At 64.6% G+C, this 15,121-nt stretch overlaps 1 protein-coding gene across 1 annotated transcript; it reads left to right on the top strand.

The window, feature by feature from the left end:
• Positions 1-8,687: 8,687 nt before the first annotated feature.
• Positions 8,688-10,717, top strand: FNDC10 (fibronectin type III domain containing 10). Its single transcript, XM_051840468.3, has one exon. The coding sequence runs from the start codon at positions 8,859-8,861 to the stop codon at positions 9,552-9,554; it is 696 nt and encodes a 231-aa protein (XP_051696428.2). The 5' UTR covers positions 8,688-8,858; the 3' UTR covers positions 9,555-10,717.
• Positions 10,718-15,121: the final 4,404 nt, after the last annotated feature.

The following is a 15,121-nucleotide window of genomic DNA, read 5'->3' on the forward strand; positions in this document are numbered from 1 at the left end:
ACCGCCACCCCGAGGTGACGTCGGACCCCGACGGCGGGCGGCCAGGCTCGGCTGACTGCGACACCTCGGCCGCCCGTCCGGACGTGGCGGCGCCGGCGCCTGCGCGATGGGCATCCCCGGGACGCGTGCGTTGCCGTGGGGATGGGAGCCGCCGAGTGACAGCTCTGCTGGCGCAGTGGGCGGGGCTTCCGCGGACGGTGACAGGTCCGCGCAGGCTCGGGTTTCGATGGACGCTTGGAGACCTCGGTGCGCTGACTCCGCAGGGGTGGCCGCAGCCAGGCCGGCCCGGGAGCGGACCCGGGACTCCGGTTCAGTGTGCGTGTCCATGCGGCGACCTGGACCCGCGCCCGCGCGCGGTTTTAGCCCCGCAGAATAGACTCCAGGGCCCAAGGCCGCGGCCCCGCCCTCCTCGCGCCCCCTGCACCCCGCAGCCCTGGCAGCCACGGTGCTACCAAGGCTGCCTTTGTTAAGCCCACGGACGTTTGTGGCCTCCCGACCGGCGCGCGTGGTCGAGGTCCCTGCCTGCTGCTGGGCGGACGGCACCTGCCGTCCTGCCCCGGGAGACGCGGCCGGCGGGGCCGCTCCCTGGGGTTCATGATCAGCCCTGGGCGGGACCCAGGAGTCACCCTCGGGTGCAGACGAAGCCTCGGCGCCGGGCGCGGCCGGGGACTGACGGGCCTGGTGGGAATTCACGGTGCAGGACCCCAGCAGCGGGTTTAGATGAGACAGCCCTGGCCAAGGGGTCTCCGTGGTGCCCGGGCCTCGCCCGTGTCCGGGCGGCAGGAGTGGAGGCAGGGGCGCTGTGCTGACCCCAGCCCTGGCGCCCCGCCTCACTGACCCGTGTGAGCCTGAGCTCCCTGCAGAACGAAGCCCGCGGTATAGCCCAGCTCTGGGCTCAGGGACACGTGACCCAGGCGGCGCCCCACACTGAGGGGACCCTGACCCCGGCGCTGAAGTTAACGGAGGTCATTGGTTAGCAAAGGTCGCCTCCCTGCCACACCCCTGGTGTCTGCGCCCTTGGAACTCGCGGGGTCCCCACCCAGACACCTGCTGTGCGGAGCCGCCCCTGGGGGGCTGAGCCGCATGCCCTGCCCGCTCTGCCAGGCAGGGGCTCTAGATACAGCGATTAGGGCTTGGCCTGGGGGCCTGTGGACAGTGCCCTGGGCCCCTCCCCTCTTGCGCCCCATTTGTGCGCTGGCCTCCAGGAGAGCCAGAGCTTCGCGCAGGAGAAAGCTGGGGCAGGAGCGGTGCAGCACCTGTGTCCCACGCTGGCGCTCCGGCTGCTGCGCGCCCCGTCCAGCTCCCTGCTGTGCCCCTGTGGAGGCAGCCCGTGCTGGCCTGGGGGCCCGGGGCCCTGCGCCTGCGGGTGGAGCGCCCGGCTCCTGGCTCCGGCCTCGCCCAGGCCCAGGCGTGTGGGGACTGAACCGCTGTGGGAGTTGCTCTGCCTCTGTTTCAGATCAACAAGTCACCGTCCTAGGTACACCTTTAACTTGGAGACAGGCGAGCCAGGCGCTGCTTCCGGGACTCCCACGCGGGTGCAGGGACCCAAGCACTTGCGTCATCTTCCACTGCTTTCCCAGGTGCATTAGCAGGGAGCAGGACCAGAAGTGGAGAAACCGGGACTCGAACCAGTGACTTTATGGGATGCCGGTGTTGCAGGCTGTCTTTAAAAAAATATATATATGTTATTTATTTATTTGAAAGTCAGAGTTAAATAGAGAAGGAGAGGCAGAGAGAGAGAGGTCTTCCAACCCCCTGGTTCACTCCCTAGATGGCTGCAATGGCTGGAGCTGCGCTGGTCTGAAGCCAAGAGCCAGGAGCTTCTTCCAGGTCTCCCAGGTGGGTGCAGGGGCCCAAGGACTTGGGCCATCTTCTACTGCTTTCCCAGGCTCATTAACAGGGAGCTGGATCGGAAGTGGAGCAGCTGGGACTCCAAGCAGCACCCACAGGGGATGCCGGCGCTGCAGGCGGCAGCTTTACCCGCTACACCACAGCGCCGGCCCCACAGGCTGGGTCTTTAACCTGCTGAGCATCAGCCCCAATCAATTTTCAATGTAAATTTGTTTTCATCAGTTCCACTGGTTCACTCTCCAAATGCCAGCAACAGCAAAGACCAGGCCAAGCCAAAGCCAGGAGCCGGCCCCTGAGGTAGGGCCATAACCGGCTGCCCACCAGGGCGTTGGCAGGGGGCTGCGTGGGAGTGGGAGTGTGGAACTTGGACCAGGCTCCGGTGCGGGATGTGGGCACCCTGAGCAGGAGGCTGCTGTGCCGAAGGTCTGCCCCGCCTTGTTAACAAACCTGCTGGCATAGAAACTGCACAACTGGGGCCGGCGCCAGCCTGTGGTGTGGTGTCCGCTGTGACAACAGCATCCCACATGGGCACCAGTTCAAGTCCCAGCTGCTCCACTTCCAATCCAGCTCCCTGCTACGGCCTGGGAAAGCAGGGGAGTGCTTGGGCCCTGCACCCGCCTGGGAGGCCTGGAAGAAGCTCCCGGCTTCTGGCTTCAGCGTGGCCCAGCCATGGCCATTGCAGCCACTTGGGGAGTGAACCAGCAAATGGAAGAATCTGTCTCTCCCTCTCTCTCTCTTTCTCTGTCTCTCTCTGCCTCTCTGAAACTCTTATCTTTCAAATAAGTCATCTTTTTTAAAAAAAATTAAAATAGACCGGTGCCGCGGCTCAATAGGCTAATCCTCCACCTGCAGCGCCGGCACACCGGGTTCTAGTCCCGGTCGGGGCGCCAGATTCTGTCCCGGTTGCCCCTCTTCCAGGCCAGCTCTCTGCTGTGGCCCGGGAGTGCAGTGGAGGATGGCCCAAGTGCTTGGGCCCTGCACCCCATGGGAGACCAGGATAAGTACCTGGCTCCTGGCTTCAGATCAGCACAGTGCGCCGGCTGCAGTGAGTCAGCCGCGGTGGCCATTGGAGGGTGAACCAACGGCAAAAAGGAAGACCTCTCTCTCTTTCTCTCTCTCTCTCTCTCTCACTATCCACTTTGTCTGTCAAAAAAAATTAAAATAAAAACCTTAGGACCTGCACATAGTTAGGGGGTACTGGGTGATGCTCCCATGCACTGTACACTGTGTAACATCCGATCGGCACATACGTGTATCTCCTCAAACATTTAGCATTCTTTGTGGTAAAATCATCCAAAATCATATTTTAAAGATTTATTTATTTTGGGACCGGTGCTGTGGCATGGTAGGCTAACTAAGCCTCTGCCTGTGGCACTGACATCCATATGGGCGCCAGTTCGAGTCCTGGCTGCTCCACTTCTGATCCAGCTCCCTGCTGTGGCCTGGGAAAGCAGCGCAGGACGGCCCAAGTCCTTGGGCTCCTGAACCTGCATGGGAGACCTGGATGAAGCTCCTGGCTCCTGGCTTTGGATCAGCTCAGCTCCGGCTGTTGTTGCCATCTGGGGAGTGAACCAGCGGATGGAAGATCTTCGTGTCTCCACTTCTCTGTGTCTGAAATTCTGCTTCTCAAATAAATAAATAAAATCTAAAAAAAATTTTTTTTGAAAGGTGGAGCAACAGAGAAAGGGAGAAACAGATGAGCAGGATCGTCCATGCACTGGTTCACTCCCCACGTGCCTGTAGCAGCTGGGGCTGGGCCGGGTCAAAGCCGGGAGCCAGGAGCTCCATCCGGGTCTCCCACATGCGTGCGGGAGCCAGGCAGTTGGCTCACCCTGTGCTGCCTTCCTGGGCCATCAGCAGGGAGCTGGGTGGGAAGCGGAGCAGCCGGGACTGGAACAGGCGCTCCAGCTGTGGGACAGCAGCGCCACCGGCAGCCGCTGGACCTGCCGGCCCCTGACACCTGCCCCACACGAGCGGCTGCCGAGTGCACGGGGCCTGTGCAGAGGAGCTGAGGCCACACCTTCAAGTAGAACCAAAGCCGTCAACCAGAGGAGCACAGACTCCAGCAGAGCACGGGGGGACGGTAACCCTCTCCAGTAAGCACTCAGAGCTGGCTCCTGGCCCCACAGAGGAAGAAAGGGTGGCAGGGCCGGTGGTCGCCAGTGACCAGCCCCAGCCCTGCACTGACGGTGACAGCCGTGAGCTGACAGCTGTGACAGTGACCAGTGATGCTGACAGCAGTGCCTGCCCAGCCCCGTCAGATGACGCTCCATGCCCGTGACCTGCGTGTCCACCCCTGTGCTGGGCATGGCAGTGTCCCGGCTTCTGCTGCTGGCTCGGGCTCTGTGGTGCTGTCTGCCACCTCATGGGTTGGAGAGGGGGATCTGCCGGGCCTGGGAGAACAGGAGTGTCCCAGTGCCCATGGCAGCCTCACCCCTGCAGTGCCCACGGGGCTGAAGCTGTCAGCGGGACTCTGCCTTGCCCTGCCCTCCACCATTTGTGTTCGTTATTTGAAAGACACAGTTACAGGGCAGTGGGGGGGTCCTCCATCCGCTGGGTCACTCCCCAAATGCCCACAGCAACCAAGGCTGGGCCAGGCCGAAGCCAGGAGCCAGGAGCCTCATCTGGGCCTCCCACGTGGGTGCAGGGCCCCAAGCACTGGGCCTCTTCCACTGCTCTCCCAGGTGCATTAGCAGGGAGCTGGATCGGAAGCGGAGCAGCCGAGACTCGGACAGGTGCCACATGGGATGCCGGCACTGCAGGCATTGGCTTTCCCCACTAGAGGTCCTGCCCGAGGGGCACGCTGGTCTGACGTCCTCGGCAGCATGTGCCCGGCTCTGGTGGGCCCCGTGGGGCTCTGGGGCAGCAGGAAGGGGGCGCTGAGGCCTGGGAGCCTCGGGAGCTGCTCCTGGTGGCTTGGGCCGGAGAGCAGGGCCCGTCTGCGTGCAGCTGGCCCTTCCCCGCACTCACTGAGCCTGGGCTGTCACAGCTGCCCACGCCCTGCAGCTGTGGGAGGTGCCCGCACCCTCCGGGCCACCCGTGCAGCCGCCATGTTCTCGATGCAAGAGTGGGATGCGCCCCCTGCGGTGGCTCCCATCCACGCCAGAAACAGAAAGCAAACAATCACGCAGCAGACGAACACCGATGCTGGGGACACTTTTATGGAAATGTGTTTATTAAGCTTTAAAAAATGTATTTTATTTATTTGAAAAGCAGAGACAGACAGATCTCCCACCCACTGTTCATGCCCCGAGTGCACGCGGTAGCTGGGCTGGGTCAGGAGGGAGCTGGAGCCCTCAGCCTGCCCGGTGCCCAGCAGCCCACTAACCGCCTCGCCGACGCCCACCCTGTGCCAACGCGTTTGAAAACGCCAGCAAGATGAAAAATGTTCTAAGACCTCCGAGTGGACTTGGGGTGGCCGTGGGGCGCGGCGGATGAGCTGCGAGGGGTGCCACAGCCCCTGCCCCACCCCTCGCCCCTTCAGACGGGGTCCAGCCTCTGTCGCTCTCTTCAGGGCAAGCGCAGCTGACACTGTTCGCAGTCACGATGTGCAACGCCCTTTTGTTTGTTTGCGACTTGAGAGGCAGAAACAGGAGAGTGAGAGCTTCCACAGGTTCATTCCCAAATGCCGCAGAGGCCGAGCAGGGGCCAGAGCCCGGAGCCTGGAGCTCAGGCCAGGTCTCCCCCAGCGCGGCAGGCACGCGGCTGCTTGTGCCATCGCCGCTCCCCCGGGTGCACAGCCTCAGGGAGCTGGAGTCAGGAGAGCCTAGTACTCTTTTTAAAGATTTTGTTTGTTTATTTGAGAGGTAGAGTTACAGTGTGAAGAGGAGAGAGAAACACCTTCCATCCGCTCCTGGCTCCTGGCTTCGGATCAGCTCAGCTCCAGCCATTGCAGCCATCTGGGGAGCGAACCAGCGGATGGAAGACCTCTCTCTCTTTCTCTCTCTCTCTCTCTCTCTCTCTCTCTCTCACTGTACTTTTCAAGTAAGTCAATAAACCTTTGAAAAGAAAACGGTGTGGTGCGCTGGTGTCTGTGTGCAAGGGTCTGACCAGCACCGCAGACGTGGAGGCAAGCGGAGGGTCTCGAGGGGCAGTGGTGCAGGATGGGAGGCGTCTCCACCTTTCCTCGTGGCCTCGTGCCCCTCACTGCTGGCCTCTCCCTGTAGACACAGGCAGGACTGTCTGACCAGAAAAGCGTGCGTGGCCCCAGGACTGAAATCAGGGCACGGCTCGCTCCGGGTAGGCTGCATCCAAGCTCTTGAAGCAGCCGGGCCAGGCCTCTGCCTCTGGTCTTAGGAGCCGAGCAGATGGAGGCCAGCCCTGCGGGGGACGGGGGCAGCCCCTTCCCACGCCCTCCAGTGGGAGGCCAGCCCTGCGGGGGGACGGGGGCAGCCCCTTCCCACGCCCTCCAGTGGGAGGCCAGCCCTGCGGGAGGACGGGGGCAGTCCCTTCCCACGCCCTCCAGTGGGAGGCCAGCCCTGCGGGGGGACGGGGGCAGCCCCTTCCCACGCCCTCCAGTGGGAGGCCAGCCCTGCGGGGGGACGGGGGCAGCCCCTTCCCACGCCCTCCAGTGGGAGGCCAGCCCTGCGGGGGACAGGGGGCAGCCCCTTCCCACGCCCTCCAGTGGGAGGCCAGCCCTGCGGGGGACAGGGGGCAGCCCCTTCCCACGCCCTCCAGTGGGAGGCCAGCCCTGCGGGGGGACGGGGGCAGCCCCTTCCCACGCCCTCCAGTGGGAGGCCAGCCCTGTGAGGGGAGGGAGGCTAGGTCAGCCCTGGAGGGGGCGGCCACCCCTTTCCCACGCCCTCCAGTGGAGGTATCCTGTCTGAGAGCTTCCGCCTGACCAGTCCCTGGGCATGAAGGGTCAGCCTCCTTACAGCCCTCCATGGTCTGAGCTGAGAATGGTCCCTTCGGGGAAGTGGACGTGTGTGCTAGTCACGGGGAGGTCTGAGACCAGCGGCCACCAGGCCCTGTGCTGGCCTCCTGCACCTGGCTGCCCTGCCCCTTCCACCTGGCAATGCCCATGGCTACCCAGGAATCTGGCCCCGCAGGGGTGGGGGCTGCTTGTCCCAGACCCTGGCCTCCCGGGAGATCGCCTGAAGTGTGCCCATCTGGGGAGGGGCTTCAAGAGGGGAACTTGCTGGGCCGGTGCCGCGGCTTACTAGGCTAATCCTCCGCCTAGCGGCGCCGGCACACCGGGTTCTAGTCCCGGTCGGGGCGCCAGATTCTGTCCCGGTTGCCCCTCTTCCAGGCCAGCTCTCTGCTGTGGCCAGGGAGTGCAGTGGAGGATGACCCAAGTGCTTGGGCCCTGCACCCCATGGGAGACCAGGATAAGTACCTGGCTCCTGCCATTGGATCAGCGCGGTGCTCCGGCCGCAGCGCGCCGGCCGCGGCAGCCATTGGAGGGTGAACCAACGGTAAAGGAAGACCTTTCTCTCTGTCTCTCTCTCTCACTGTCCACTCTGCCTGTCAAAAAAAAAAAAAAAAAAAAAAAAAAAGAGGGGAACTGGCAAGGCAGGAGGCGTGGCTGCCTAGCTCACTGCCCCCCCCAGCCAAGCCCCACCACCAGAAGGTGCCCCTGCCTCCAGGTCGGAGAGGGGATGAGGGGTGGGGCTACCGCTCCATCTCCTTTGCCCAGAAACTTTGGGTGGAAGTGGGGCTGCTTCCCCCCATCCACCTGGGCACAGCCCTCCCCCCACCCTCATCCTCTGCCTGAAAGAGGCAAGGCACTGTAGACAGGGGGTCTGGGGCGGGGGAGGGGCAGCAGAGACATCAGCACCACGCCCCTCCAGGAACTGCCCTGGCCAGGGCAGGGACAGAGGCCCCTGCAGGTCGCATCCAGTTCTGTCTGCTCCTCCTGCAGGACAGGTCCTTCCCGCCCCACTGCCCACAGCCAGGCCCTGGCCCCACCCGAGGGCTTCCCCGAGGCACTGCAGCGGGCTCTGTCCTGTGGTCTTGGGGAGTGGGGTGGGGTTGGGGGAGGGGTCTGGAGTCCCTTCAGGAAGCCAGGGCGAGTTGGAGCCCAGGGGCTGCCCAGCCACAGGGGAGGGTGGAAGGTGGGCAGGGGCAGGCAGTGCCCCCCCCAAAACCGCTCCCCACTAGGCACAGAGGCCCAGGATGCAAGGAGAGGGGGCCGCCATTGGGCCGGGTCCTGGAAGCCAGGTGTGGCGGTGCAGGCGCAGGGGGACCGGTGAGGGACCTGACCCTTGGCTTCAGGACGCCAGAGCCCCTAGAGTAGGCGCTGGCCGGGATGTTCAGCATGGCCAGGAGCTGGTGAGGCCGCGGGCAGCGGCTCCCTGGTGTGGGGGGGGCTCCCAAGAGGCAAGCGCGCCGCGAGCACCCCCGCAGCTCCCCCAGTAGGGGGCACAGGAGGGCAAGCGGCGCAGAGCTGGCCGGAGACCCCTCGGGCGCTCCCCTGCACCGAAGGACTCCAGTGGGGCAGGCAGAGCGCTGGACGCGTTGAGGGTGCAGGGTCTGGGGAGGTGGGGCACCGTCCTTCCCCTCCCCGCCGGGGCCCGGGTGAGGCGAGGCGGGGACGACTATCCAGTGCCCCTCTGGGGCGGACTCGGCCACCCCTTCCAGGGCCAAAGGTTCTGTCATCGTCCGGGCAGGCGGGACCCTTCCTTCGCCGGCGCTCAAGGCGGGCCCAGGATGGAGCATCGGGAGGCCCTGAGCCCCGGCTGATGTGGCCCGGGGCACCCACCGAGCTGCACGGCTCAGAACCACCGCCAGCCGCCCGCCTCGCGCGTCCGCACGGCGAGGAAGCCCGGCCCCCAGCCCACGCAGCGCGCCGCAGCCCAGCGAGGGTTAACGGGGGCTGGGCGGATCCGAGCGCGCGCGGGGCGCGGGGCGGGTCGGAGCGGGCGGCTGCGGAGGGCGCGGCGCGCCGGGCAGCGCGGGCAGCGCGGGCAGCGGCGGCGGCGGGCGGCGGCAGCGCGGCCCGCGTGACCCACGCTGCGCCCTGCGCGCCCGCGAGCCCGCGCCCCGCGCCCGGCCGGCCCAGCCGCAGGATGCGCGCCCCGCCGCTGCTGCTGCTGCTGGCCGCCTGCGCGCCGCCTCCCTGCGCAGCTGCCGCCCCGACGCCGCCGGGCTGGGAGCCGGCCGCCGATGCGCCCTGGTGCCCCTACAAGGTGCTGCCCGAGGGCCCGGAGGCGGGCGGTGGGCGCTTGTGCTTCCGCGGCCCCGCGCGCGGCTTCAGCTGCCAGGCGCCGGGCTGCGCGGTGCACGCCTCGGCCGGCCGCTCGCTGCGCGCCAGCGTCCTGCGCAACCGCACGGTGCTGCTGCAGTGGCGCCTGGCGCCGGCCGAGGCGCGCCGCGTGCGCGCCTTCGCTCTCAACTGCTCGTGGCGCGGCGCCTACACGCGCTTCCCGTGCGATCGCGTGCTGCTCGGCGCGTCCTGCCGCGACTACCTGCTGAACGACGTGCACGACAGCGTGCGCTACCGCCTGTGCCTGCAGCCGCTACCCCTGCGCGCCGGGCCCGCCGCCGCCGCCGCCGCCCCCGCCCCGGAGCCCGCCGAGTGCGTGGAGTTCACCGCGGAGCCGGCCGCCATGCAGGAGATCGTGGTGGCCATGACGGCGGTGGGAGGCTCCATCTGCGTCATGCTGGTGGTCATCTGCCTGCTGGTGGCCTACATCACTGAGAACCTCATGCGCCCTGCCTTCGGGCGCCCGGGCCTGCGCCCCGGCCTGCGCAGGCAGCCCTGAGGCGCGGGGCGGCCCCGGGCCCTCAGCTCGCTCTCCGCTCCCCCTCCTCATTCCCGCTGCCTCCCCCTTCAGACCCCCGCCGAGGGCCCGGCCTCCTTCCTGCGCTGGGACCTTAGCAACATCACAGGAGCTTCCCAGCCGGGCGTCTGCCTCCCGGACTCCGGGCCCGGGACTGACCACTGGGCCTGGATTGCGGTGCCAGCCGCGTCCGGGGCCCACCCCGCTCTCCAGAGGCCTTTATCGGGGCGGCCAGGACACGTGGCCCCATCCAGCAAGAGCCATCGGGCACCCCCAGATCAGCGCCCTGCCCCTCCGTCCTGCGCCAAGTCACCACTGCTTGGTCACTGTGCGTGTTGCAGGCCCAGGACCTGACCCTTGGAGCCTGACCTTCCCCGCCCCTTCCCGGTGGGCTTGGGTTAGCTTGTGCCTTAGTGTCCCAGGCCCACTGCCAGAGCTGGCCTCCATCCTGCTGCTGTCCCGGGGGTCGGTGGCCCCGGCAGCTTGTTTGTGCTTCTGGAGTTCCCCTGGGGACGCCCCTTTTAAGCTTTGCAGGTGCCCAGCGATGTCTTCCTGTGTGGGTGGGAGACAAGCACGAGTTAGGAGGTAGCTCAGCTCCTGCGTCCAGGGTGAGCGTCCTCCGCCGAGGCTGGCCGGCGGCTCCCAGGGCCAGCTCCTCGTCCGTGTGTGCTGTCTCTGACCAGGACTCTCTGTGGGAGTAGGGGCAGGGGGCTGGGGGCCAGCCTCGGAACCTGTGGGCAGAAGTATAGCTGCTAGCCTCGCCCGGGGGACCTTCCGCTGTGGCCCGAAGCCCGAGCCTCGGCCAACCCAGGAGACCTCGGTGGCCGTGGGCGGCACGACTGACTGCGTTGTCCCAACCCTCTTCACGCTCAGAGGCCGAGAATCCAGTGAGGCACCAGCGATGCGCCCCGGCCACCCTCCGCGGACTGAGGCTGGCCTTGCCCTCCTACGGGCAGACCCGAGCGGCAGCCACCTTGGTGAGGTTGGGCACCTCCTGGTCACTGTAGCCGACTCCCCTCACTGAGAGAAGCCAACGACCCTGGGCCCTGGCTGGTGCCCCCGCAGCACCCACACCCTACCTCTCCGTTTCTGCTCTGCCTGCCCTGGCGTGGCGCTGGTGTCTAAATGTCCATTGTTCTCACACCAAATACGCTGCTTTGTGTGTTTATTTGGGAGGTGGGTGGGAGGGAAGGCCGGACGCCTCCTCTCTCCCCAGCTGCTGCTCTGGCAGGGGGGAGGCGGCACCCCTGCAGTTAGGAGCCCAGTCCTGGGGGTGGCATCAGGTGACTCCCCCTGCAGGCTGGGGGCTCCAGCGGATGCAGGCTGTCCTTGAGACCCTGAGGCGAGAGCAGCGGGGGAGGAGGTGAGCTCGGCTCTGCCAGTGACTCAGCCCCAGGGGGTGGGGTGGACCAGGACGTCTAGACAGCTGTGGGAGGGACGGGAGGCGGTCTGGTTCCAGCCGCCTCCGAGAGGGCAAAGGTCACCTGAGACGTGGGACCCCCGGCAGTGCCCTGCTGATGCATCCCAGCCTCCAGCCTGCAGCTCATCAGCTGCATTCGGGTTTCAGAAAAGGGACAGGTGTCCTGTGGCCCTCGACCCACTCCGGCCTCTGTGGGCTCGGGCTCCAGTCGGCTGCAGCTGAGGGACGTCCCCGAGAGGTTTGCCGGGCTGAGCCTCGAGCGGCTCAGGGTCCAGGAGGGGGCTGCAGCTGGTGGCCAGGCCCAGGGTGAGCTTCTGAGCTCACGGTCATTCTCCAAAACCAGCCCTGCAGGCGGCCACTTTGGGGCTGGCCCCACCTTCCCAGGGCATAGGGCGCAGGACACTGGGCTCCCCTCCAGCCTGGGGCAGCTGGGAGGCCGAGTGCACCTCCCAGTCGCGTCCAGAATGTTCCCTGCCCATCTCTGCGGACCATGGGGCGCTGCTGTCCTGGTGCCCAGGTCCAGGTAGGGGTGGTGGGTGTGCTGCTGTCCTCGCAACACCTGGACGGCCTCCCTCTGCCCTGCAGTGAAGTCCAGAGGCTCTCTCTTCTCACTTCTCTCGCTGGTGCCTGGGAATCTTGAGTTTATACTTCCCGGGCAGGGGTGGGGCACAGCCATGCCCAGCCGCTCGACCTCCCATCCCGCTCCCTGCTAGTGCACCTGGGGCGGCGGCGGCGGACGGCCCCAGGGCTTTGGCCCCTGCCACCAACGTGGGAGACCAGATGGAGTTCCAGGCTCCCGGCTTTGGTCTGGCCCAGCCCAGACTGTTGAAGGATTAGGGTTGGGGGGCATCTGGGGCCCCCTCCCTCCCTCCCTCTCATTCTGCCCTTCAAGCAGGTGAAAATGGATCTCTCTGGAAGTTTCTACTCTCCTGGCAGGGAGCAGAAGTAATCCGTGCTGATTCTGAGACGCCACAGGCTTCCTGGGAGCCTCCATCTCCTCGTGTGCGAGGGGCACAGCTATGGCCCCTGCACCACAGACCCCGGCAGAGATGGGCGGATCCTGGCTGAGCCGGAAGCCTTCCGCGTGCCTCCCCGCCCTGTCCGTGCTCAGACCTGGGGCCCTTCCTGGGACTTCTGCTGCCCTCATTCAGTGTCCAGAGCAGAGCCCACCCCCTTCCTGCTCTCTGGACCCGGCCACAGCGTATGTCCTCACCGTGGAGCCGAGCCTCCAGAGACACCAGGGTGCAGGGACCCCCGAGACCCCGTGTGTGTGTGCTTAGACCAGGAGGGCCTCGTTCTGCTACAGGGTCAGGGCTCCAACAGAGCCCATGGGGAGCTCAAGGAGCCCACGGAACAGCAGGTCATCATGGGAACTCAGCGGACACATGGCTGGTGTGGCGTTCATTAAAATTTTATTTGAAAGGCGGCCGGCGCCGCAGCTCACTAGGCTAATCTTCCGCCTTGCGGCGCTGGCACACTGGGTTCTAGTCCCGGTTGGGGCGCCGGATTCTGTCCCGGTTGCCCCTCTTCCAGGCCAGCTCTCTGCTGTGGCCAGGGAGTGCAGTGGAGGATGGCCCAGGTGCTTGGGCCCTGCACCCCATGGGAGACCAGGAGAAGCACCTGGCTCCTGGCTCCTGCCATCGGATCAGCGCGGTGCGCCGGCCGCAGCGCCCCTGCCGCGGTGGCCATTGGAGGGTGAACCAACGGCAAAGGAAGACCTTTCTCTCTGTCTCTCTCTCTCACTGTCCACTCTGCCTGTCAAAAAAAAAATTTTTTTTTATTTGAAAGGCAAAGAGGGGGGAGGCAGAACTCCATCTGCTGGCTGACCACCCAAATGTCCCCCTGCAGCCAGGCTGCAGCCGGTCTCCCACACACAGGCAGATTCAGCTCCAGCCGCTGCCGCCTGGCGGGGTGTGCATCGGCAGGAAGCCGAATTCAAAGCTGAGCTGTCTCTCACCCCAGAGGCTTCCATATGTGATGTGGGCATCCAAGTGGCATTTTAACCAAACGCCCACCCTGCACTTAAATTTTTTTTTGGACAGGCAGAATTAGACAGTGAGAGAAAGAGAGAGAGAGAGAGAGAGAGAGGTCTTCCTTCCATTGGTTCACCCCCCAAATGGCCACTATGGCTGGTGTGCTGCGCCGATCCGATGGCAGGAGCCAGGTGCTTCTCCTGGTCTCCCATGGGGTGCAGGGCCCAAGCACTTGGGCCATCCTCCACTGCACTCCCGGGCCACAGCAGAGAGCTGGCCTGGAGGAGGGGCAACCGGGACAGAATCTAGTGCCGGCGCCGCAAGCAAGCGGAGGATTAGCCTAGTGAGCCGCGGCGCCGGCCTGAACCAATTTAAACAGCCACATGTGGTAAGTGGGTGCTGTGTTGAAGTGCAGTTCTATCTGCCCTTTACTGTATTAGATATTTTTATAATTAACTCGTTTTTAAATTTTCAACTACATTTTATTTGAAAGGCAGAGAGCAAGCGGGAAGCGAGTGCCATGTGTGGTTCACTCTGAGCAGCTGCATCCAGGTCTGTGACCCAGTGTCAGGGAGCCCGGTTCCGGTTCCGTGAGCCATCACCAGGAGCAGGAGGCTGCGGCCGAGCCAGGGCCGGCCGAGCCCAGGCGCCGATCCGGGTGCAGGGCCACTCACAGCGCCTCCACTTCTTTTTTTTTTTTTTTTTTTTTTTTTTTTTTTTTTTAAGATTTATTTATTTATTTGAATGTCAGAGTTACACAGAGAGAGAGGAGAGGCAGAAGCAGAGAGAGAGAGAGAGAGAGAGAGAGAGAGAGAGTCTTCTATCCACCGGCTCACTTCCCAACCAGCTGCGACGGGCGGAGCTGCGTGGATCCAGAACCAGGAGCCTCTTCTGGGTCTCCCACGCGGGTGCAGGGGCCCAAGGACTTGGGCCGTCTTCCTTTGCTTTCCCAGGCCACAGCAGAGAGCTGGATCGGAAGTGGAGCAGCCGGGACTCAAACTGGCGTCCATAAGGGATGCTGGCACCACAGGCAGCGGCCTTACCCGCTACGCCACAGCGCTGGCCCCGGCAGCAGCTTCACTCCTAACAGATGGAAACAGTCCAGCTGTCCAAACAGATGGACGGCTCTGGACACAATGTCATATTGCCACACGAGGAAATGCAAATCAGCATTGAAAACGAGCCCGTCAGGGGCCGGCGCTGCGGTGCAGTGGGTCAGTGAGCAGCCGCTGGGCAGCGCTGGCGCCGGATCCGAGTGACCGCTGAATTCCAGCTGCTGCTAACGAGCCCGAGGCAGCAGAGGATGGCCCCCGCCCTGGCAGTGTGGCCATTTGGCGAGTGAACCAGCGGATGGAATCTCTGACTCTCCCTATCAGTAAGCCTGTCAAATAAACAAACCTTAAAAAAAAAAAAAAAGCCAACTACGCATACATCAGGTGAGAATCAGCACGCGGAGCGCCGGTCGCGCACACCTCCAGGTGGACCTGCAGTACAGGCGGCGGACACGCGGGGGCGCTGGGTGGCCGCGAACGCGGAGAAGCAGGACAAAGCCCCCTGGAGACTTGGGGGCTGTCTCAGGTGCACCTGCTGTGCACAGGTTCTGCGACCCCCAACGGGGAGGCCTCCAGAGACAGAGCAGTTCCAAGTCCGTGGGACAAAAGGCAGCGAAGCCGTAGTTGGTGACCCCGGTCCCCGGATAGCCTGGGGCAGGAGCAGGCACCCCCAGGGACACGTGCAGCTATGACATCCAGCAGAGGGGCCGGGGCGTGCGGGGTAAAGCCTCTGCCGCCAGCACCCACATCCCCACGGGCAACAGCTCGAGTTTCGGCTGCTCCTCTTCGGACCCAGCTCCCTGTAATGGGCCCGGGAAAGCGGCAGGCGATGACCAAGTGCTTGGACCCGTGTACACGTGGGAGACCGGGAGGGAGCTCCTGCCTCCGGATCGGCCCAGCTCCGGCCGTTGCGGCCATCTGGGGAGTGACCCAGTGGATGGGAGACTCTGCCTCTCTGTAACTCTGCCTCTCAAATAAATAACCTTAAAAGAGAACTCAGAAGCGTCAAAGGCATTGAAAGCACTTTTTTTGGTTTTAGAGCGGGGAGATTCCCTATTCGGCTACGGCTGAGCCAAGAAGCCCATCTGGGTCTTCCACGTGGGT

This window comes from Oryctolagus cuniculus, chromosome 7 (genome assembly GCF_051225735.1).
Source record: "Oryctolagus cuniculus isolate XC-2025 breed Fujian yellow rabbit chromosome 7, ASM5122573v1, whole genome shotgun sequence".
In the NCBI taxonomy this organism is placed as follows: domain Eukaryota; kingdom Metazoa; phylum Chordata; class Mammalia; order Lagomorpha; family Leporidae; genus Oryctolagus; species Oryctolagus cuniculus.